The following is a 23,942-nucleotide window of genomic DNA, read 5'->3' as shown; positions in this document are numbered from 1 at the left end:
GCCCAGTCTAAATATAGCCCGGATTGTCCTGGTGATGGTGGGTGATGAGGGTTGTCCTGAGTCCCCTGCACATGACACTGTCTCAGAGGGGCACCAACAGCACAGGGCAGCACATTGCACTGGCACAAACACACACAAACACACATATGCTGCAAAGTCACACACGCTCTGCACACAGCGCAGTCATCTCGCTACACTTGTTAGATTAGAGGAGAATGGATGGTGTAATGAATAATGGGATGATAGCACCACCTACCCTCTGGCAGAGATCTGCTCCATCTCAAATCTCCCCCTAATGATTGCAACATCAGTCCTGTATTCCTGTGTATTGTTATGGCAACCCAGCACCAATGCATATCTATGTCTCATTAACCAAACAGACCTTGTACTTTATTGTTCAGACGAAATCCGATCATAATGTGACAAATTATGTGATGAATCGTAATGAAATGTGATGAAATCATGATGAAATGTGATAAAATTATGTAATGACTCGTGATATAAGGATATGATGATCGTGAAGAAATGTATTAATTAATTATGGGATGAGTACTGCCATGCTGACAATACTGTATTGATCACTCATCTATACTATAATAAAAAAATATCTCATTTTCAGATAAATTACTCATATAAATGAATAAGATAAATGAATCAGATATATTTACAAATAGGCTGCCTTATATCCGGTAGTTGTTTTGTCAGAGATTTACATCCCTAGGTATGTACAACATTAAAATGTGATCTGTAAGTACCTACCACCCTCTGGTGGTCACAAGGGGAGATTTCAGATAAATTCACAGGTAGAGTACGTAGGTCTTGCCATATACAGTGGGGCAAAAAAGTATTTAGTCAGCCACCAATTGTGCAAGTTCTCCCACTTAAAAGATGAGAGAGGCCTGTAATTTTCATCATAGGTACACTTCAACTATGACAGACAAAGTGAGAAAAATAAATCCAGAAAAACGCATTGTAGGATTTTTTAATGAATTTATTTGCAAATTATGGTGGAAAATAAGTATTACCTGATTACTGATTACTGATTACCTCAGTATTTTTAACATTAGCCTATTAAGTAATTTTCCAACTAATGTAAGTTATATTGTTTGCACTTTGGATATATGGGCAGCTTCTGGTGGGTTTTATGGATCTCCACCTGTTTCCTCTAAACTGCGCTCGTGTGTACGTACCTCCTCCAGGACTTCCACGCAGAAGAAATGATATACTGCGCAGAGACACAAGAGATTGAAGTTCGCCACATTAGTTTGCACTGACATGCAAAACTGTCTAAGATCTTACTGAGTTACAGTTCATAGAAGGAAATCAGTACATTTAAATAAATTCATTAGGCCCTAATCTAAGGATTTCACATGACTGGGCAGGGGCGCAACCATGGGTGGGCCTGAAGGGCATAGGTCCACCAATTTGGGAGCCAGGTCCACCCACCTGGGAGCCAGGCCCAGCCAATCAGAATGAATTTTTCCCACAAAAGGGCCTTATTACAGAATGAAATACTCCTCAGCACACCCCCTCTCCCTCCTCAGACGATCCTGCAGGTGAAGAAGCCGGATGTGGAAGTCCTGGGCTGGTGTGGTTACACATGGTCTGTGTTTGTGAGGCCAGTAGGATATACTGCCAAATTCTCTAAAACGACATTGGTAGAGAAACTAAGATTCAATTCTCTGGCATCAGCTCTGCTGGACATTCCTGTAGTCAGAAAGTAAATTGCATGCTAGCTCAAAATTGATACATCTGTGGCATTGTGTTGTGTGAAAAAATAGCACATTTTAAGGTGGCCTTTTATTGTTCCCAGAACTAAGTGCACCTGTGAAATGATCATGCTGTCGGAAGTTTACATACACTTTTACATTGGAGTCATTAAAACTTGTTTTTCAACCACTCCAAAAATGTCTTGTTAACGAACTATAGTTTTAGCAAGTCGGTTAGGACATGTACTTTGTGCATGACACAAGTCATTATTTCAACAATAGTTTACACACAGATTATTTCAATTATAATTCACAGTCAGAAATGTCCATATACTAATTGACATATATATATTACATATACCACTCAGGAAGGAGGCGCGTTCTGTCTCCTAGAGATGAACGTACTGTAGTGCGATAAGTGCAAATCAATCCCTGAACAACAGCAAAGGACCTTGTGAAGATGATGGAGGAAACAGGTACAAAAGTATCTATATCCACAGTAAAACGAGTCCTATGTCAACATAACCTGAAAGACCGCTCAGCAAGAAAGAAGCCACTGCTCCAAAACCGCCATTAAAAAAGACAGACTACGGTTTGCAACTGCACATGGGAACAAAGATCATACTTTTTGAAGAAATGTCCTCTGGTCAAATCAAATTTTGCATCATGAGGCAGGAAAATTATGTGGATATATTGAAGCAACTTCTTAAGACCTCAGTCAGGAGGTTAAAGCTTGGTTGCAAATGGTTCTTCCAAATGGACAATGATCAAGCATACTTCTAAAGTTGTGGCAAAATGGTTTAAGGACAACAAAGTCAAGGTATTGGAGTGGCCATCACAAAGACTTGAGCTTAATCTTATAGAAAATTTGTGGGCAGAACTGAAAAAGCGTGTGTGAGCAAGGAGGCCAACAAACCTGACTCAATTACACCAGCTCTGTCAGGAGGAATGGGCCAAAATTCACCCAATTTATTGTGGGAAGCTTGTGGAAGGCTACCCAAAAGGTTTGTCCCAGGTTAAACTATTTAAAGGCAATGCTACCAAATACTAATTGAGTGTATGTAAACTTCTGACCCACTGGGAATGTGATAAAAGATTAAATAAAAGCTTAAATAAATCATTCTCTCTATTATTATTCTGACATTTCACATTCTTAAAATAAAGTGGTGATCCTAACTGACCTAAAACAGGGCATTTTTACTTGGATTAAATGTCAGAAATTGTGAAAAGTTGAGTTTAAATCTATTTGGCTAAGGCGTATGTAAACTTCCGACTTCAACTGTAAGTATAGGTCAGCAATGGGAAGTTACTGCTTTCTACAAGAGCACAAAACGTTTAGGCTACATTTCAAGTTGTCTTTGAAAAGCCAGTCAAGTAAAAAGCTTATGTCTTAATTAAAGGGTCAGTGTTGTTTTTTGAGACAGGCTTGAATATGCAAATAAACCAATAGGCAGATTGGTAGCCTGCAGTGTCTAATTCTCTGTTAATAATAATACATTTCGTTTTGTAAAGTGGTTTCTTGCATCATACAATACAATACAATGTTTGGCCCATGGTGATACCGACCAAGTAAAATAAATATTTAATTAATGTAAAGCCCTTCATAATATATATATATACTTTTTTAAAGTCTCATGCAATGTAGGCCTGCATTGAACACCACATGTGGGCTACTGTAGGCTATATCATAGAAATCAAAAGCTATTTCCATGTGAAAATGTTATGAGACTTGCTCCATTGGTTTTGTTGGTAGGCCTACATTATGCTCAAATAGCCACAATAGCCTATTGGCTACTGTCTAAAACTGTAAGGTTACAGCCTCAGTGTTGATTGTAAACTCGCGGCGGAGGTTTAACAAAATTCTCACTATGCTCAAGTTTCCGTTCACCACACCTTAAATTTGCTGTGTTCCCAATTTTTTGGGAGGGAATATTGATCTCCACTATGCTACTTCCAGACGGGTATCCTACGAAGCAAGATAGATCTACTCAGGGTTATCTAAAGCTAACCAGCTTCAGTTAGCTTCACATTTCAGCTCAGGCTTCATCCGTACTAGAGTATAGTATAGGATTTTGTGATTAACACCGAAAATAAGGTCTGAGATTAACACTGGCTTAGGAGATCGTATATGTTTTGTTCTATGAGATATCATCAGTCAGTTAACATGACCTTTATGAATTATGAAGCCATTACATGCTTTTTTCATGACAGAAATCCTTCAAAATTCACAAAAAGTAATGTTAATCTTCATCAGCTATCTCATAGAATGAAAAGTATAATATATCCTAAGCCTGTGTTTACCACAGACGTAATTTCCGTTGTTTATCCAAAAACACCATTCATCTCCCAATAGGCTTTGTCCAACAAACCACGCTGGACTTAGAGCCTATAGAAGAAAATGCCATTTCTATTTCTCTCTCTATACAGACATGCCTGGTGCCCAAATTGATGACGTTATGTGTCGTGTGGAGACAAATGGATTCGGTTCAGTCAGTCGTCCTGATGAGCCCTTCCCAGCTAGCTATTTTACATTGGCTAGCTGGCAACAGCAACAGCATGGCCTTAGTTAAAACTTGTAAAAGAAAGTGTTTCAGTTTCATGTTTCAAGTTTTTGTCACGACTTCCGCCGAGGTTGGCTCTCCTGCCCGTTCAGGCTGTGCTCGGCGGTCGTCGTCACCGTCCTATTAGCCACTACCGATCCCTTTTCGGTTATCTGTTGGTTTTGTCTGATTGTTTTCACCTGTGTTAGTTAATTAGTATCTGTATATAATGTAGGTTGTCCCGCCCCTGTTTTGTGCGGGATTGTTTTTTTTTTTGTCATTTCGTTTCGGCTGTCGGTGTTTTTGTGTTTTATTTCTCCGGTTTGTCTGTTATTCCTGTTTTGGATATTTTCACCCTGTTTGTATTTTGGGTTGTCCGTGTTTATTTTTGTTCACCGGAGAATAAACCTCTATTTCACTATTTGCTCTCTGCGCCTGGGCCGACTCCGACCACGGTGAAAGAAGTGCAGCGGTTTTTAGGGTTTGCCAATTGCTACCGGAGGTTTATCCGGGGTTTTGGTCAGGTGGCAGCTCCCATCACCTCACTGCTGAAGGGAGGACCGGTGCGCTTGTGCTGGTCAGCAGAGGCGGGCAGGGCTTTCAGTCATCTGAAGGAGCTGTTCACCAATGCGCCCGTGTTGGCGCATCCGGATCCCTCTTTAGCGTTCATAGTGGAGGTGGATGCGTCCGAGGCTGGGGTTGGAGCTGTGCTGTCCCAACGCTCGGGCGTGCCATCCAAACTCCGCCCGTGTGCTTTCTTTTCGAGCAAGCTCAGCCCAGCGGAGCGAAACTATGATGTGGGGGACCGGGAGTTGTTAGCTGTAGTCAAGGCTCTGAAGGTGTGGAGATATTGGTTTGAGGGGGCTAAATACCCTTTTCTCATCTGGACTGACCATCGTAATCTCGAGTACATCCGGGAAGCTAAGAGACTAAATCCACGTCAGGCTAGATGGGCCATGTTTTTTTACTAGGTTCCAGTTTACCCTCACATATTGGCCAGGCTCCCAAAACACCAAAGCTGACGCACTGTCTCGCCTCTATGATACAAAGGAACGGTCAGTAGAGCCAACTCCCATCATTCCACCATCATGTCTTGTGGCACCAGTGGTATGGGAGGTAGATGCTGAGATAGAGAGGGCCTCACGGTCAGAGCCGGCTCCTCCTAACTGTCCAGTAGGGACCAAGTACGTGCCGAGGGTGGTCCGGGACAAGCTGATTAGGTGGGCTCATACTCTTCCCTCCTCGGGTCATCCTGGTATCAAGAGGACAGTGCAGAGTCTGAGAGGGAGATACTGGTGGCCCACACTGGCTAAAGACGTGAGATTTTATGTCTCCTCCTGCTCAGTGTGTGCTCAGAGCAAGGCTCCTCGGCACCTACCTAGAGGGAAATTACAACCCCTCCCCGTTCCACAACGGCCGTGGACACATTTATCGGTGGATTTTCTTACCGACCTTCCCCCCGTCCCAGGGAAGTACTACGATCCTGGTCGTTGTGGATCGGTTTTCTAAGTCCTGTCGTCTTATTCCGTTGCCCGGTCTTCCTACGGCCCTGCAGACTGCTGAGACTTTGTTTACCCATGTCTTCCGGCACTATGGGGTGCCTGAGGACATCGTCTCTGATCGGGGTCCCCAATTCACGTCCAGAGTGTGGAGGGCGTTTATGGAGAGACTGGGGGTCTCGGTTAGCTTAACCTCAGGTTTTCACCCCGAGAGTAATGGGCAGGTGGAGCGCGTTAACCAGGATGTGGGCAGGTTTCTGCGGTCCTACTGTCGGGACCGGCCTGGTGAGTGGGCAAGGTATGTTCCATGGGCCGAACTAGCCCAGAACTCCTTACGTCACTCCTCTTTCTAACTTGTCTCCTTTTGAGTGTGTGTTAGGTTACCAGCCGGTCCTGGCTCCATGGCATCAGAGTCAGACCGAGGCTCCTGCTGTGGAGGAATGGGTACAGCGCTCCAAGGACACCTGGAAAGCCGTTCAGGACTCATTACGGTTAGCGGGAGAACGGCAGAAGAAGAGCGCTGACCAGCACCGCAGTGATACCCCCGTGTTTGCACCGGGGGACAGGGTCTGGCTCTCGACCCGAAACCTGTCCCTCCGCCTGCCCTGTCGGAAGCTGGGGCCGCAGTGTGTGGGGCCGTTCAAAGTCCTGAGGAGAATAAACGAGGTGTGTTATAGATTACAACTTCCTAGGTATTACCGTATTAACCCCTCGTTTCATGTGTCTCTCCTCAGGACGGTGGTGGCTGGTCCCCTGCAAGAAGGTGAGGTGTCTGAGGTCCCTCCGCCCCCTCTGGACATCGATGGGCCCCCTGCCGTATACAGTTCGAGGCATTCTGGATTCTAGACGCCGGGTGGGGGGCCTACAGTACCTCGTGGACTGGGAGGGGTACGGCCCGGAGGGGAGATGCTGGGTTCCGGTGAGGGACATTTTGGACCCGTCTCTCCTGATAGATTTCCACCGCCTCTACCCGAATCGCCCAGCACCTCGTCCTCCGGGTCGTCCTCGAGGACGGTGGCGGCGTGCTGCGGGAGCCGCGCGTCAGGGGGGGTACTGTCACGACTTCCGCCGAGGTTGGCTCTCCTGCCTGTTCAGGCTGTGCTCGGCGGTCGTCGTCACCGTCCTATTAGCCACTACCGATCCCTTTTCGGTTATCTGTTGGTTTTGTCTGATTGTTTTCACCTGTGTGTTAGTTAATTAGTATCTGTATATAATGTAGGTTGTCCCGCCCCTGTTTTGTGCGGGATTGTTTGTTTTGTCATTTCGTTTCGGCTGTCGGTGTTTTTGTGTTTTATTTCTCCGGTTTGTCTGTTATTCCTGTTTTGGATATTTTCACCCCGTTTGTATTTTGGGTTGTCCATGTTTATTTTTGTTCACCGGAGAATAAACCTCTATTTCACTATTTGCTCTCTGCGCCTGATTCCACCCACCTTGACTAGTCGTGACAGTTTTATTAGTCGTATGTACGGGATATGCATGGTATACTTCATCCAGCGAAATGCTTTCTTGCAGGTTCCTTCTCAACAATGCAACAACAATAAGAAATAGAAAAAATAAGAATATGAACATAAAGTAAATGGCAGTAGAATGGAATAAACATTTTTGCATAAGTATAGTATAATACAGCATAATTTATAGTCCAATATTTACACGTGTATTAGGGAAAGGGGTTATAGGAGCAAGTGTATCAATTGAGCAGTACAATAAGAGTCTGGTAGCAGCAGTTGTAATGTGTGCAAAGGTGTGAAGAATCAGAGCAAGTGGTCAGTCCAGTTCAAGTGTTCAGCAGTCTGATAGCTTGTAGATAGAAACTGTCTCTGAGTCTGTTGGCATCAGACCTCATGATCTGATACCGTCTGCCCGATGGTAAGGGAGAAAACAGCTTGTGGCTGGGGTGTTTGTGGTCCTTGATGATGCTGTGTGGCTTCATCAGGCACCTTCTCGAGTAGATGTCCTGGATGGGTGGAAGCATGGTCCCAGTGATCTACTGGGCCGTCTTCACCACCTGCTGGAGTGCCTTGCGGTTGTGGATGGAGCAATTCCGGTACCAGGCTGTGATGCAACCGGTCAGGATGCTCTTGATGGTGCAGCAATAGGATTTAAAGAAGACCCGGGCAGCATGCCAAATTTCTTCACTGTTTTGCCCTTTTGACAAGAGTGGTGTTGTTGTTGGTCCAAGACAAGTCCTTGGTGATGTGGACCTTAAAACTCTCTCTCCTACAGTCCCATTGATGTGGATTGAGGCATGTTCCCTCTTCTGCTTCCTGATATCAACAATTAACTCCTTTTTTTCTGATGTTGATGCTGTTGTCATAAAACCAATGTCAGTTCACTTACCTCCTCCCCATAGGCGGACTCGTTGTTGTTGGTTATCAGTCCTACAACCGTGGTGTCGTCAGGAAACTTGATTATGAAGTTGGTGTTGTGGAAAGCCATGCAGTCGTAGGGGAACAGGAAGTACAGAGGACTGTTGGGGGGGGGTGAAAGAGGTCAAGGTGAAGGAGGTGTTGTTGCCAATCCTCACAGCCTGTGGTCTGCCTATCAGGAAGTCCAGGATTAAGTTGCAAAGGGTGGTGAAGTGACGGAGTTTGGCCCACTCTTGCATGAAGAACTGCTTTAACTCAGCGACATTTGTGGGTTTTCAGCATCAACTTCTCGTTTCAAGTCCTGCCACAACATCTCAATTGGGATTAGGTCAGGACTTTAGACTATTCCAATCCAAAATGTTAAATGTGTTGCTTTTGAACCTTTTTCATGTAGACTTCATAAATCAAATCAAATCCAATTTTATTTGTCACATACACATGGTTAGCAGATGTTAATGCGAGTGTAGCGAAATGCTTGTGCTTCTAGTTCCGACAATGCAGTGATAACCAACAAGTAATCTAACTAACAATTCCAAAACTACTGTCTTATACACAGTGTAAGGGGATAAGGAATATGTACATAAGGATATATGAATGAGTGTTTTGTGTGTTTTGGATCATTGTCTTGCTTCATGACCCTGCTGCACTTCAGCTTCAGCTCACAGAAGGATGGCCTGACATTCTCCTGTAGAATTCTGGTACAGAGCAGAATTCATGGTTTCCTCTATTCGTCCAGGTCAAGTCGTCCAGGTCATGAGGCAGCAAAGCATCCCCAAACTATCATAATACCACCACCATGGTTGACCGTTGGTATGAGGTTCTTACTGTGGAATGCAGGTTTGGTTTTGGCCAGACATAATGGGACCCATCTCATCCAAAAAGTTGACTTAAGTTTGCCAAAAAGCACCTGGAAGCACCTGCATGATAATCAAGACTCTTGGAAGAATGTTCTATGGACAGATGAGTCAAAAGTATAACATTTTGGACAACATGGGTCCCATTATTCCCGGCGAAAACCAAACACTGCATTCCACAGTAAGAACCTTATACCAATGGTCAAGCATGGTGGTAGTAGTGTGATGGTTTGGGGATACTTGTTGCATCAGGACATGGACGACTTGCCTTAATAGAAAGAGCCATGAATTCTGAGAAGATACTCACAAGCTGGTCAGCACACATTCTAAGGATGTGGCCAAAGATGCCAGCTATGCTAGCGGTTTTGTGAGTATTCACTCTTTTGAGAGTTTTCCTCATGTCAGCCTCTGAGAGCGAAAGCACCTGGTCGCTCAGAGAAGCGAGATTCTTCCTGGATGGTTGGGTATTGTCTGACACGAAGACACACAGATGGATTTTCCTTTGTAGTCTATGATAGTTTGTAGTCCTTGCAACATGCAATGCAAGTCTGAGTTGTCGTACATCAATTCAAGTTTGAGTCTGTATTGTCTTATTGCGTCCCTAATGGATTTGTGGAGATCGTACCTGCTTGCCTTGTATGTGTCGCACTCGTCAGAGTCATCAGGGTTTGTTCTGCTGATATTGAATGCTGCAGCATGGGCTCTAAGCATTGTATGGATATCACCATTCCTCAAGGGTTTTTGGTTGGGGTATGTCTGGATTGTTATTGTGGGTACAACGTCATCAACATATTTCTTAATGAAGCCTTTGACTGACGATGTTGATTCCTTCATGTTGATGGCTGAGTCCTGGGTGGATGAATCTTTGAACATATTCCAATCATTATTCTCAAAACAATCCTGCAGCATTGACTCTGCCTCTTTCCAGCGCTTCACTATTTCGATGGGAGAAATAAATTGCAGTATTGGTTACCATCTGGAAGTCAAAGTGATAGGCCAATTAGTTAACGTAATGGCATGCCAGTGTGATGACCAATGTAACAGTGTTGTATCGAGGTGCTCCAATTGTTGCTTCCCACTGGGCAGCAATTGCTTCACCGGGCAGCTGTATGCAGATGTATCACATCACTGGCAGTAGCTTGACCAATTTGTTACATACTCGATTGTATTTAGAGTAGAATAGCAGCCTACACAATAAATTACTTTTAGTATCTGGATGTCACAGTGATACAGCATACTACTGCTGCTATAAATGGGGAGTGTTTGTTGTTGTGTTGCTGGCTTGTAGTACAAAGCAGTGTGTCTTTCACTCATGAGATCTGCTTGCCCGGCACACTGCTGTCCTGCAGACATTTTGAGGGAAGCAGCTAACTTTAGACAGTGTAGCTAATATCAGGCCAGGATGACAGCCAAATAAAGCTAATTTGTTGATTTTGTAGTCCGATAAAAACAGAATAATTCTGAACACTCCCGTCCCAACATCAGCAGGTTCAAATTCTCGCTGAAGATTCTAGCCACAAGCATACATTAGCTAGCTGGGGAGGGCTCATTAGGATAGTTGACTGAACCCGTTTGTCAATCACCCTCAACTCAACCCCCATACTATGACCACAGACATTAAAACTGACTACAACGGTGGATATTGCTCATCCACCTGCCACTAATGCTGTGCATATACTACACAATTTCTAAAATCGTAACTTGGATGTGCTCACATTTTCAGAATTCCTTGTCACAAATTCTGGTCTGGGTAGCCATTTGATTAGGTTTTCAGGAGTCTTATGGCTTGGGATTGGAAGCTGTTTAGAACCCTCTTGGACCAAGACTTGGCACTCCTTTACCGCTTGCCGTGCGGTAGCAGAGAGAATAGTCTATGACTAGGGTGGCTGGAGTCCAACAATTTTTAGGGCCTTCCTCTGACACTGCCTGATGTAGAGGTCCTGGATGGCAGGGAGCTTGGCCCCAGTGATGTACTGGGCCGTTCGCCTAACCTTCTGTAGCAGCATAAGGTCGGAGGCCGAGCAGTTGCCATACCAGGCAGCGATGCAACCAGTTGTGCCCTATATATGACTGTATGTCCTCACACCACACGGCGAGGTCTATGACCTTCTCCCTATAGACTGTCTCTTCGTTGTCGGTGATCAGGCTTACCACTGTTGTGTCATCTGCAAACTTAATGATGGTGTTGGAGTCATGCCTGGCCGTGCAGTCATGAATGAACAGGGAGTACAGGAGGGGGCTGAGCACACAACCCTGAGGGGCCCCTGTGTTGAGGATCAGCGTGGCGGATGTGTTGTTACCTACCCTTACCACCTGTGGCGGCCCATCAGGAAGTTCAGGATCCAGTTGCAGAGGGAGATGTTTAGTCCCAGGGTCCTTAGCTTATTGATGAGCTTTGAGGACACTATGGTGTTGAATGCTGAGCTGTAGTCAATTAAAAGCATTCTCACATAGGTGTTCCCTTTGTCCAGGTGAGAAAGGGCAGAGTGGAGAGCAATAGAGATTGCAACATCTGTGGATCTGTTGGGGCAGTATGCAAGTGGAGTGCGTCTAGGGTTTCTGGGATAATGGTGTTGATGTGAGCCATGACCAGCCTTTCAAAGAACATCAGGGCTACAGACGTGAGTGGTACGGGTCGGTAGTCATTTAGGCAGGTTACCTTAGAGTTTTTGGGCACAGGCACTATGGTGGTCTGCTTAAAACATGTTGGTATTAGACTCAGACAGGGAGAGGTTGAAAATGTCAGTGAAGACACATGCCAGTTGGTCAGCGCTTGCTAGCAGTACACGTCCTGGTAGTACGTCTAGCCCTGCGGCCTTGTGAATGTTGACCTGTTTAAAGGTCTTACTCACATAGGCTGTGGAGAGCGTGATCACACAGTCTTCCAGAACAGCTGATGCTCTCATGCATGTTTCAGTGCCATTTGCATAGAAGTAGTTTAGCTCGTCTTGTAGGCTCGTGTCACTTGGCAGCTCTCGGCTGTGCTACCCTTTGTCATCTGTAATGGTTTGCAAGCCCTGCCACATCCGACGAGCATCAGAGCAGGTGTAGTATGATTCGATCTTAGTCCTGTATTGATGCTTTGCCTGTTTGAAGGTTCTCGAAGGGCATAGCGGGATTTCTTATAAGCTTCCGGGTTAGAGTCCCGTTCCTTGAAAGCGGCAGCTCTTGCCTGTAGCTCAGTGTGGATGTTGCCTGTAATCCATGGCTTCTGTTTGGGATATGTGCATACGGTCACTTTGGGGACGACGTCATCGATGCACTTATTGATGAAGCCAATGACTGATGTGGTGTAGTCAATGCCATCAGAGGAATCCCGGAACATATTCCAGTCTGTGCTAGCAAAAGTCCTGTAGTTTAGCATCTATTTCCTCTCAGACAAGCATTTCGTTGATGAGACTATACAACAATTAGTTTACAAAGTCCACTAATTATTCTGCACTTAGCAGTCATTAAAAGTATTGTGTATATTAGGCCTACTCTTTTCAGAAATCGACAGCTCAATGTTTTAAACTTAATGTTCGCAAAGTTTTGGTAAATCAGTCAGTTGGCATTTGTAGATCAGTCAGTTGGCTGTCACCTGCAGTCATTTTGATGCACTCGAACACAGTCAATGTCACTTCTCTGGCTAAGTGAGTTGGTATGACCCAATCCAGGTAGGAATGTTACCAACTGGGGTGTATTCATTAGTGGAAACAGGTGGAAAACATTTAGCTATGAAAGCTGGTGTTTTAATATTCCTGCGATCTCTCTTGGCTGTGAGATGTTACTCTGCAGGTCACTATGAACAAAAAGGACAAAACACAGGTGTTTTTTATTTATTCTTGAAATTATTTTATAAAATCGCATTTATTCATTGACGTTTTATATATATATATATATATTAGAGAGAGATTTATATATAATTTCATCAACTAACAATTTGGAACATTTTCCCTTCCCCTCTCCCCTGTATGACCTGTAATGATAGTGGGGTTCAGGAGACTGGTGGGAGGGGATATAGGAGGAAAGGCTCATTGTAATGTCTGGAATGGACTCGATGGAACAGTGTTGATGTGGTGAATGAGTGGGAGTGCTATATAGACAACACCACCACTTTTCATACTGGTGAGATTACCAGAGTGAGAAGAGGGACAAGGGATGATTGATTTCTCTGTCACATAGGAAGTTTGTGGAAAAAATAAATAAAAATGGTGGCCTATCAAATGGCACTCTATTCCCTAAAAAGTGCCCTACTTTTGACCGGAACGAGATAACTTTTGGCAAAAGTTATCTACTCTGTAGGAAATAGAGGTGTCATTTGGGATGACCAAATGTGCTCAAATAACTCATCAGTGACTAAGACTAGAAACAAGCTGCAGTATGTAATCAAGATGTAAAAGGCCAGATGATCCAAATATGTATTATTTTAGTTCAGCCCTGTCAAATGACACATCAATGCTGCTCAGTTAAATCTCCACATGGTCTTACTGTTAGTTTTTCCATTTCTCATTTTAATCAGTTTTGCACCATAGAGCAATGTTTCCCCTTGCCAAAATATAGAGTAGGTTATGTGCAATCAATTTAACGGCCTCTTGTCTGTGTTCCTTTGGGTCTGTGAGGACAACGGATGTTTCTGTTATGCATATTCACTACAGATTCTTTAGAGATTTTAATTATCTCATTTTGGTTCCTGAGATGTTTAACAAGTTTCCAGGCATTGTAAATGTGTGATAATCTGTGTCAGTACGACAAACACACATTGGGAGGTGAGAGCCAAATGGAGATCAATTCACCTTGCCCTCTCAGAGCCTGGGGCCCGCATCCACAAAGGGTCTCTGAGTTGGACTGCTAATCCAGCATTTGTCTCTAAAATATTACTCACTTTGATCTAAAAAGCTAAACTGAGTCTAGATCAGCACTCCCACCCACTAAGACGCTTTGTGGCCCTGGTGAGAGCTCTTGGAAAGGAGACCACAAATTAGTATTGGGAGATACCCATTCTCTCCTTGGCCCTTTAGGAAACATCACTAGATGGAGAAAAAGGTCAAAGGTGAATTGCACTAAGGCCACTCAGGAAAGACATTTAAACCTATCAGCAGTAAAAAATAAAAAAGGATGCATCCTCCCTTGAGGTAAAAACAAATCTAATGCAATTGGGAAAAATAAGCATAGATAATCACCAAGTCACTTCAGCAATTATGCCAATGAGGAAAGGATGTATTTTACGTTTTTGAAGGCTTAATTTGAGATTTTTGTTGGCCTTATTAAAACAGACTCCATTGGGGATCCGTTGAATTGAAGAGGTGAGCAATATGATGGAATTTCTTACATCAACCATATTGCTTACTTATTTGATGACTTGTTCTAAAATGAGGGGATATTAGAGGTGAATGACAGACCTAATATGCTGCTCAATTACAAATCACTCCCTGGTCCCTACCAACTATGCACTTATGGCACATTCTTAACAGCAGATTCCATTCAGAGATAGTTGAGCTATATCCAAAATAGCCTACCTATCCAGACCCTTTCACAGCTACAATAACTGCCTAGTAACCTGTTCCTAGTGCTCAATGTCCTTTAGCCAACTTCTCTGAGCACCGTTGTGTGTATGGCATGACAATGAAATTCACTGGACTTCACTAAAGCACATACCCATCTGAGAGCAGGCTAGGTGCTGATCTGTTGCACCCTCTTACAACCACTGTGAATATTATTATTTGACCCTGCTTGGTAATCTATGAACGTTTGAACATCTTGGCCATGTACTGTTATAATCTCCACCCGGCACAGCCAGAAGAGGACCGGCCACCCCTCAGAGCCTGGTTCCTCTCGAGGTTTCTCCCTAGGTTTCTGCCTTTCTAGGGAGTTTTTCCTAGCCACCATGCTTCTACATCTGCATTGCTTGCTGTTTGGAGTTTTAGGCTGGGTTTCTGTATAGCAGTTTGTGACATCAGCTGATGTAAAAAGGGCTTTATAAATACATTTGATTGATTGGTGCCTAGGTCTGGAGATAGTTATAGATAGATGCTCACCCCTCTTCTCCAGCTGGAGGTATTGTTGACAGTATAATATAGCCTAAGGCAGCAATGGCCAGCTGGGTTCATCAGTCAGAAATACCCTTCCCTTTTTGTCCTGTGTTGTGTCCTTATCAACACAAGTCTTTATTAAACGGATATCTCAGAGGGAGAGCTAAAGCTTCCACTTGACTGAATGTGATGTCATGTGAACTCCAGAAACACTTGTGACATCACTCACCATACATGGATTTCAGCACAAACAGAATGTTCAACTTGCAAGTGTGAAATGTCATGACTTTCGCCCAAGAGTATGTTCAGTGGAGTTTAAATAACACCTGTTCTGTATGAGCTGCAGCTCTCTTGACCATGTGCGGTAGACAGACTGAACTGTGTCAGGTTATACAGTACCAGTCAAAAGTTTGGACACACCTAATATTTACAGGGTTTTTATTTGTTACTATTTTCTACATTGTGAAGACATCAAAATTATTTAACACATATGGAATCATGTAGTAACCAAAAAAAAGCTAAACAAATCTAAATATATTTTAGATTATAAGTAGCCACCATTCACAAACTCTTGACATCCTTCAACCAGCGTCATGTGGTAGTCACCTGGAATGCATTTCAATTAAATGAACTTTTAACGAAGTTCACCTGTTGTGGAATTTCTTTCCTTCTTAATGCTTTTGAGCCAATCAGTTGTACTGTGACATGGTATGGGTGGTATCCAGAAGATGGTCTTTTACCAAATAGGGCTAAATCCATATTATGGCAAAACAGCTCAAATAAGCAGAGAAATGACAGTCCGTCATTACTTTAAGACATGAAGGTCAGTCAATCCGGAAAAATAAGAACTTTGAAAGTTTCTTCAAGTGCAGTCTCAAAAACCATCAAGCGCTATGATGAAACTGGCTCTCATGAGCCACAGGAAAGGAAGACAGAGTTACCTCCGCTGCAGAGGTTACATTCATTAGTTTCCAGCCCCAGAAATTCCAGTGCAAATAAATGCTTCAAATTAAGTAACAGACAACATCAACTGTTCAGAGACTGTGTGAATCAGGCCTTCATGGTCAAATTGCTGCAAAGAAACCACTACTAAAGGACAACATTAAGAAGAAGAGGCTTGCTTGGGCCAAGAAACACTAGCAATGGACATTAGACCAGTGGAAATCTGTCCTTTGGTCCGATGAGTCCAAAAAGATTTGGTTCCAACCGCCATGTCTTAGTGAGATGCAGAGTAGGTGAACAGATGATCTCCGCATGTGAAGTTCCCACCGTGAATCATGGAGGTGGTGTGATGGTGCTTTGCTGCTGACACTGTCAGTGATTTTATTTAGAATTCAAGGCACACCAAACCAGCATGGCTACCACAGCATTCTGAAGCGATACGCCATCCCATCTGGTTTGCGCTTAGTGGGACTATCATTTTTTTTAACTGACTTGCCAAAGTTAAATAAAAGGTAAGAACAAACTCTGATTTTCAATGACGGCCTAGGAACAGTAGGTTAACTTCCATGTTCCGGGGCAGAACGACAGATACCATGTCAGCTAGGGGATTCTATTTTGCAACGTTTCGGTTAACGCTCTAACCACTAGGCTACCTGCTGCCCCTGTTTACAATAGAACAATGACCTAACACACCTCCAGGCTGTGTAAGGGCTATTTGACCAAGGAGAGTGAGTGATGGTGCTGCATCAGATGACCTGGCCTCCATAATCACCCGACCTCAACCCAATTGAGATGGTTTGGACAATAGAGTGAAGGAAAAGCAGCCAACAAGAGCTCAGCATATGTGGGAACTTCATCAAGACTGCTGGAAAAGCATTCCAGGTGAAACTGGTTGAGAGAAAGTCAAGAGTATGCAAAGCTGTCATCAAATCAAAGGGTGGCTATTTGAAGAATCTCAAATATATTTTTATTTGTTTAACACTTTTTTGGTTACTACATGATTCCATGTGTTATTTTATAGTCTGGTTGTCTTCACTATTATTCTACAATGCAGGAAATTGTAAAAATAATGAAAAACCCTGGAAGGAGTAGATATGTCCAAACTTTTGACTGGCACTGTACATGCTGCCTAAATGGGAGTAGGAAGAAGTCGCCTCCAAACGCAGATCTAAGTCAGTTTGGAGATTTTCCACCTGGGATTTGAAGGTTAAGATGGTCCTGGAAAGGAAACAACCTTGAGTGTCTAAGTGCCAGTACAGAAAATACCTTGACAATGCCTGCACTGCTGGAGTGATTGGGTGAAGTTTTGTTATAGTTCTGGGGCTGTCACCGGCTTAAGACTTCATTTCCCAGAGTGCTTTACAGTTAACTGGCTTTCAAAAACAGCCATCTCCAATAGAAACTGACTTATCAGTGAAGTAGCACTTTCATCTTGAGGAGTTAGGTATGTTGTGAATATGGATAGATAGAGGAACAGATTTGGAGAAACTGATACAAGAATAGGTTATCTACCAGTAAGGAGTCAAACAACATTTCAAGAGCAGCATGTAAACCTTAGCTATACACTAAACATTTGAGGGTAAATGTACAAGGCATTGTTCTTTAAATAGACTATTATGGCATCTGACCATTGTCTCTCAAAATATCCCTTTAAAAGTATCCCCCCAAAACATTCACCCCAGACGCATCCCCACCCAACAGTCTTACATTGATCTACAGAATTAATAACCATTGAAAATATATACTATTGAATTCCAGTGTACATTTACGGTTGTTGTCCCCCCACCCCTTGGTTTTTCAAGTTTAAAAAGGGTCCTCAGTGAACATAATCCAATTCCAGAAGACTATGACACATCTACCGGGCAGTCTCCTCAGCTGAGAAGTTAAGTCAGCATTTGAGTTTTGTTTTTCTACAAGCCGGATGACTCTTGCTTTTTTTCTCCCGTTTCGCTTGGAGAGGACTAGATTTGAGGGGTTAGGAAGCGCTACGACGTCACATGACTAAGCTAGAGCAGGGTGGTGAGGTAAGGAAGAGGAAGCAGTTGAAAAAAAGGCCTGATCTTTTACAAGGCAGAGAGAGGCAGGAGATACGGCTCCCTATGATGTGTCCTGTGTTTATTCCAGAGCCATACATCTGATAGAGAAGGGAAGAGAGTTCAAGGGAAGGGTGAGAAAGTAATGAAGAGGAAGAGAAAACAGGAACAGGTAAGAGAGGGAAATAGAAACGAGAGAGGTTTGAATAGTGAGAGTCCTCTCCCTATTGTTCCTGGCTCATCGGTAGACCAGATGTGATATGGTTCCAGACTTAAAGTTGAGCTGGTGGTTGGGGACAAAGCTATGCTGGGGTTTTTTACGCGTGCACACATCTTTAGCGTATAGGCTCATGCACATGTCACATGACACCTTGGAGCAGTTCACGCAGGTGTGCGAAGCACCCGGCTTGTTACAGAACCCGCACCGCGACCCCCCTAGGCTTGATCGGTCGCTATTGGCTACCATGGCCGACGACATAGCAACCGACTTGCAGGGAAACAGCTTAGTGGCCATGAGGGGTTTCTCCACCATCTGGGGGTGAGGGGGAGTGAGGGGGTGAGGGTGTATGTGGGGGTGTGGGGAGTGGGTGTTGGAGTAGACGGACAGCTTCTCCTTGACGGGGAGGTAACCATCCACGGGGCGAGGCGATTTGGGGTTGGGGTAGTCCTGCAGGCCGCAGCATGGGGAGGGGTCGATGTCGTGACAGGCCTGGCACAGGATCATTTCACACCTGGGGCAGGATGCCAGGCTGGAGCAGCCCAGGCCACAACCCTGACACTTCACCCCCGGAGAGGTGAGTCCACTGTGGGTTTTGAGTGCCCAGCCGTCCCTGGAATCCCGAGGCTCCCTGGATGGAGGTCTGGAAGGTGTCTGTCGACCTCCAACCCTAGGCCCACCCCTCTCTGTGTACAGATCAATTTCATCCAATGAGGAGAGGTGGTAGGAGGAGTAAGCGTCGACTGAGGGCAGGGATTGAATAGGGAAGAAGTCAGGCACGGGGCTGTAGGAAGGTGGGTCAGTCACAGAGAACATGGAAGTGGAGGTGCTGGGCCTGATAATCTCATCCTTCATGTCCTCCTCTGCATCCACAAACAGAGGCTCCTTCCTCAGGCTCAGAGAAGCTTTCAGAACAGGCTTAGAGGCTGCGTGCCAATTACCAGCTCCATCCGTAACATCCACCGACTTGGACGGTCTTCCCCCTCTCCTCAGATGGTGAGGTATGTCCATCGGTCGCACTGAGAGCCTGGCCATGTCGGCCCCAAGGCTATCTCGCCGTCGGAGGACCTCTGCACAGCCGGCCGCGTCATCGCGGCAGCCCCTCCGTTGCTCCAGGGCTTCCAGCTCAGAGGCTGAACCCCGGGCCAAAGCCACCACCTCCCCCAGGAGACGACACTCGGCCTGGGCCAGAAAGAGCTCGAAGGCAAGCTGCCGGAGGTGGGCTGGGCCACCTGGGTGGTCCCGGACGTGGAACTGGAGATCATGGTCGCGGGAGTAGCCCATAGAACGCAGGAGGGAGCGGAGATCAGCATCGCACACAGCAGACTGGAGGAGGTAGACGTACGGGCCTGTGAAGGTCTACAAGTGGGGATAAGGAGGACAGAGTTACGGAGCATTCCTGCAAATTAATTGTAATGCATACAATGTTTAACCTCGGGGACCATATTAATATACTACAACAATCCTGCCACCTGCACAAAGCCTGATGACAGGAACACATCCAGTTCAGTAGCTTTAGATGATGGGTGCTGTACCTTGATGCAGCGGAACTCTTTCTTCCAGGGGAAGAGCAGCAGGTTGGTGCAGAGAGTCTCCAGGGTGAGGAAGGCTCTCTCCAGGCCCTGCAGACTGCAGCCTCTCAGGCATCGAATGGCGTTCTCCACCACCTCATAGAAGCGCACCATGCGGAACCTCTGGCCCGGGTCTGGTTGGTAGGCCCCCAGCAGGGCTGTGGCCGTGGAGAGTAGAGCCTCGCTGCCACCCTCCAAGGTGCTTCCCCCAAGGCCCGCATTCCCCCCTCCGTTCTCTAACCGCCTCTCCAGGCACACCACGTACCTCCGGAATAGGTCCTCTTGCAGTTTGGCATCCATTGGCGGTGCAGCAGGGGACTGCTTCAGCCGTGACACCCCTTCCTCGCTCCCTCTCTCATGCCCCAGACGACACTTTCAGCAGCCCTTCTCTGCTGACATCTCGGGACAGACACACAAATGCACCCCACTGAGGGTTGAGAAACGCACCTCCGAGCTCAATCAGGAAGCCGTCGCTATGCTTCCGATGAGAGGGGATCAGTAGGGTTGAATTTAACTGCTTTCTGATTGGGATGGCTAGGCTCTTGCCTGTAGGTCCACCATCTGCTTTTGGGCATCTCTGGTTATTTTTAACTGGCAGTCCATGTAGGCGCTCCAGGGAAAATGTGGGGAATGAGATGAGGCCAGTGGGTGCTGGTGGTTGACGGTTTGGTGGCCCTGAGACGTATCCGGAGGTCTAGCCTCTGCCCTGACATTTAACCAAAAGGTGAGTTCAGGGTCACTGGGCAGAGAGGGCCACAATTATGATGCTGGGCCTTTTCTGCACCAACTCCAAGCTGCAATGACAAAGAGGGATATGATGTTGGATAATGAACACACCACATGCTTCACTGTCCCAATGAGGATGATGTATTGAGCTTGGGACACATCCCCTCTTTCTCTAGACTCATCCAGCCTGCAAAGAGAATGCAATGCTGACATCATCAGGTGATTCAGAAGCAGCAGGTCAAAATGTTCCAAACATGCTAAATTTACCATTGAAACAAATGGGTTGAAGAGCATCATCTGAGTTGCCTGTGTGTGAGAGAAAGGGAACATGTAGCCTAGACTTGCGAGTGCCACACACCCACTCTGCTACTGACACTGAACGTGCAGTATAGGATGTATCGGAGCAAGGATATTTTTACCCTCAGTACACTTCATAACCATTTAGCCAGAAACTGCACTCGCATCCACCTCGCATGAATTACCAAATAAAAAAAACGAACAAGCTCAAAAACGCAGATGGGTACATGTACATGGTATGCTGGTTAATTCATTATGACTAACGTTAGTTCTTGACCCAAAAATGGAATTTTTATGCATTTATCTCAAATCTACATTTCGCAGCAATATCATTGACATTCGGGTTTGCTTCAATGTAGCTTACGTTCGACTAGCTATGGTGCTGCAAATAGACAATTCAGCAATCCCTTCGGGATGCTCTTAAATTCGCTAGCTAAAGTGACATGCAACGATTTCTAAATCGAAAGGTACACACGACTGTTATATTTTCGTGGAAATGGAATCAGTAAATTACTGCCCGTTGTCAACGTTATATGTCTAACCTTACTAGCTAGTTGGGACCTTCTCGAGCTAGCTGGCTAGAGAGCACGGTTTGCTAACAAACTAGACAAACGAATAAGCTCATTCGAACAAGTTAGCCAACTATGCAATAACCACCATATGTGGCAGCTCTGGCTATTTGACGATATTGACGCAAAGGACCAACTGCGCAAGGGGTGTACTAAGTATTCCGCGTAGCAAGATAGCTAGCGACTAGTAGCTAACTAATATATGAAAATACATAACCAGCTGGGTTAGCTAGCATGCGCTGTTCCCACCAGCTAAACACAGCCATTAAAAATACATTTCTACATCGAATTGAACAATAACGACAGACATCAACGTTAACCACAGTGATCAGCTGAGTACGCAGTAAAAGTGGCGTTTACAAGACAGAACTGGCAAGGCGTGATGCTAATGTACGTTAGCCACAGTAACTAGCTAGCAGCTGTGTCAGTCTGTGCCTGGCATGGGCCCGAACCCGGCCCAGGACAGAACGCCCATCTATGCGAAGCTAGTGAGCTCGCTTCCCATCGCACGAGAAGCTTGTAAATTTAACCATTTAGAAGTGAGTTGTGCACATTCATGTTTCTATTATTGTAAAACCTTTTTTTTATCATAAAGACGCCACTAATATTCAACGCCTTACCTTGTCCGTCCTACTGCTGGAAATTCCCATCACCTCATTGCGCAAGCGCACTCTCTGGAGAGGAGCTTGGTCATGGTTATCAACGAGCCTGGGAATTTTATTTTTAGAAAAACTGCCCAATCAGAGTATGCCTTATGTGCAATCTATGTCCATGTTGTGAAGACATTACCACATTACAAAGACGACGAGGCCCAACATCATGTATTTGTTTTCAATGCATTTGTGTGTGTATAGCGAGCTACTTGTGTATTGTACATAGTAATATAATGATAATAAAGCTATTCTCTTTCCATCGACATAATTGGAATGGCTACAATAGATTATTATATATCATGCAAATGTTTATGATAAAGAAAATTGTGAACATCAAAACATTCCCGGTATTTCCCTGATAACAATTATATATTTAAAACAAAACGTTTTCACAGGCCAGTCAGATTTCCAAGCCAGTCAAACGTTTTTTTTAAATAGCTCAGATGGGGGGGAATTGTCGAGTAAATCTGCCTATAATTACATGAGGAAACTTTTGAAAATTAACAAACTCATGGGACCAGCGCCATTGCTATAGCATTACTTAGAATTATTCCTAATTTATGTAGTTATGGGGTATTAGAATCCTCTTGTCCTAAACTGTGTTATCTTCAACCTAGTTCGGAACTCTGTCGGGGGGAAGCTTTGACTGGAAAAAATATTTGAACGTCATCCATCTCGGAAATACAAGCCCAACACTCAATGCATTCAAGACAACTCGGAAATCTCCTGCCTCCAAATTCATTGCATTCCAGACAATTGGGAACTCAGGGGTAAAAACGAGCTCCGACTGGGAAAATCGTTTTGAACTGTCATCCAACTCGGAATGGGAAACTCCGGCATCATCCTAGAGCTCTAACTTCTCCCACTTGCTCTGACCTGAAGATCATTGACTTCACGATTTTTCCAAGTCTGAGCTGTTTTTTTTCTGAGTTACCAGTGTCTAAAATGTACCACTCTTCTTAGAGCTCTGACTTCTCCGACCTAAAGATTCTTATTCGGTGAGGTGTAACACCCAGAGTCTAAGCCGTTTTAGATTGTTATGAAAACTTGAAATTAGCCCTAATTAATCGACCATTCCGATTAATCGGTCGACCTCTAGTTATAAACTCCCCTTAACCTGGACATCCGCCTCATCCTTGTTCTGACCGAACATTTGTAGTGGGTTCTATTGGCCTTAAGTCAACACCTAAGGTTTGTTATTACATTCATGGTCCTTCGATTCTCTACAACCCTACACCTTATTTTTCAATGGTCCTCACGAGCCGGATCCAGTAACTGCTGCAGCCCAAGGATGGCAGTTAACAGAGAATATCCTCCACAAGATGTGGTCTGTCCGCGCCGAACAGCTCATCTGCTACAATATCTCGACAATTATCGCAATGGCTATGAGTCAAGGCACAGACTACCACACATATTCGCATACTAGTCATACGAGGGAGAGCTGCTAGAGGGTTTCTTGAGCACTTGAGGTGGACTATACTGCAACCAAAGGTGCCAACTTCTTCACCTTCAACAACTAATCACTGGTCCAAGTCACCACCCAGGCTGACCAGCAGAATAGAGGACAGAGCCTCAGCATTTTTATTGGTTGCGAATTCACTGGGTTCCCACCTCAGGCTAACAGCGACCAGAGATCACCAAGATCAGCGTCGAGCCTCAACCAGAGATCACCAGAATCAGCATCAACCTGAGCTTGGACCGCCAGTGAAAATCAGAGAGGTCTCACTGCGTTTACACAGCCAGTGTGACGAGATTGAGGAGCTCATTGAAGTGGTCTGGAAGATGGAAGGTTCCTACTGTCCACCCAACCACAGTCGCCAGTACTTACCTATTGGACACTGCCAGTTGTCACGTGAACGTCTCAGCCAGTCCTTCAACAGTTCTCTCCTCTTACAACTGAAAGACGTATTAGAGGGGATAACAGAGACCTGTTCCACCAAGCTACCCAATAAGTT

The 23,942-nt window shown here is 44.8% G+C and overlaps 1 protein-coding gene across 2 annotated transcripts; it reads right to left on the bottom strand.

The window, feature by feature from the left end:
- Positions 1–16,920: 16,920 nt before the first annotated feature.
- LOC124045017 (spermatogenesis-associated protein 2-like) lies at positions 16,921–22,065 on the bottom strand. Of its 2 annotated transcripts, none has more exons than XM_046364219.1 (3): positions 21,955–22,065; positions 19,707–20,536; positions 16,921–19,530 (listed from the first exon to the last, which is right to left on the bottom strand). In XM_046364219.1, exons 2-3 carry the CDS (start codon positions 20,040–20,042, stop codon positions 18,193–18,195), a joined length of 1,674 nt encoding a protein of 557 aa, XP_046220175.1. In that variant the 5' UTR covers positions 20,043–20,536; positions 21,955–22,065; the 3' UTR covers positions 16,921–18,192. The 2 variants fall into 2 exon arrangements, with proteins under 2 accessions (XP_046220175.1, XP_046220176.1); XM_046364220.1 differs by lacking the exon at positions 21,955–22,065 and adding an exon at positions 20,736–21,216.
- Positions 22,066–23,942: the final 1,877 nt, after the last annotated feature.

Source organism: Oncorhynchus gorbuscha, linkage group LG10 (assembly GCF_021184085.1).
Source record: "Oncorhynchus gorbuscha isolate QuinsamMale2020 ecotype Even-year linkage group LG10, OgorEven_v1.0, whole genome shotgun sequence".
NCBI classification, from domain to species: domain Eukaryota; kingdom Metazoa; phylum Chordata; class Actinopteri; order Salmoniformes; family Salmonidae; genus Oncorhynchus; species Oncorhynchus gorbuscha.
This window is presented reverse-complemented; position numbering and strand designations above follow the sequence as displayed.

Bases quoted from the DNA above. Each gene is read 5' to 3' on its own strand.
- LOC124045017 (XM_046364219.1), bottom strand. From the start codon at position 20,042: ATGGATGCCAAACTGCAAGAGGACCTATTCCGGAGGTACGTGGTGTGC. The intron at 19,531-19,706 runs GTACAGCACCCA...CCCCACTTGTAG, and splicing joins AAGAGTTCCGCTGCATCAAG to ACCTTCACAGGCCCGTACGT.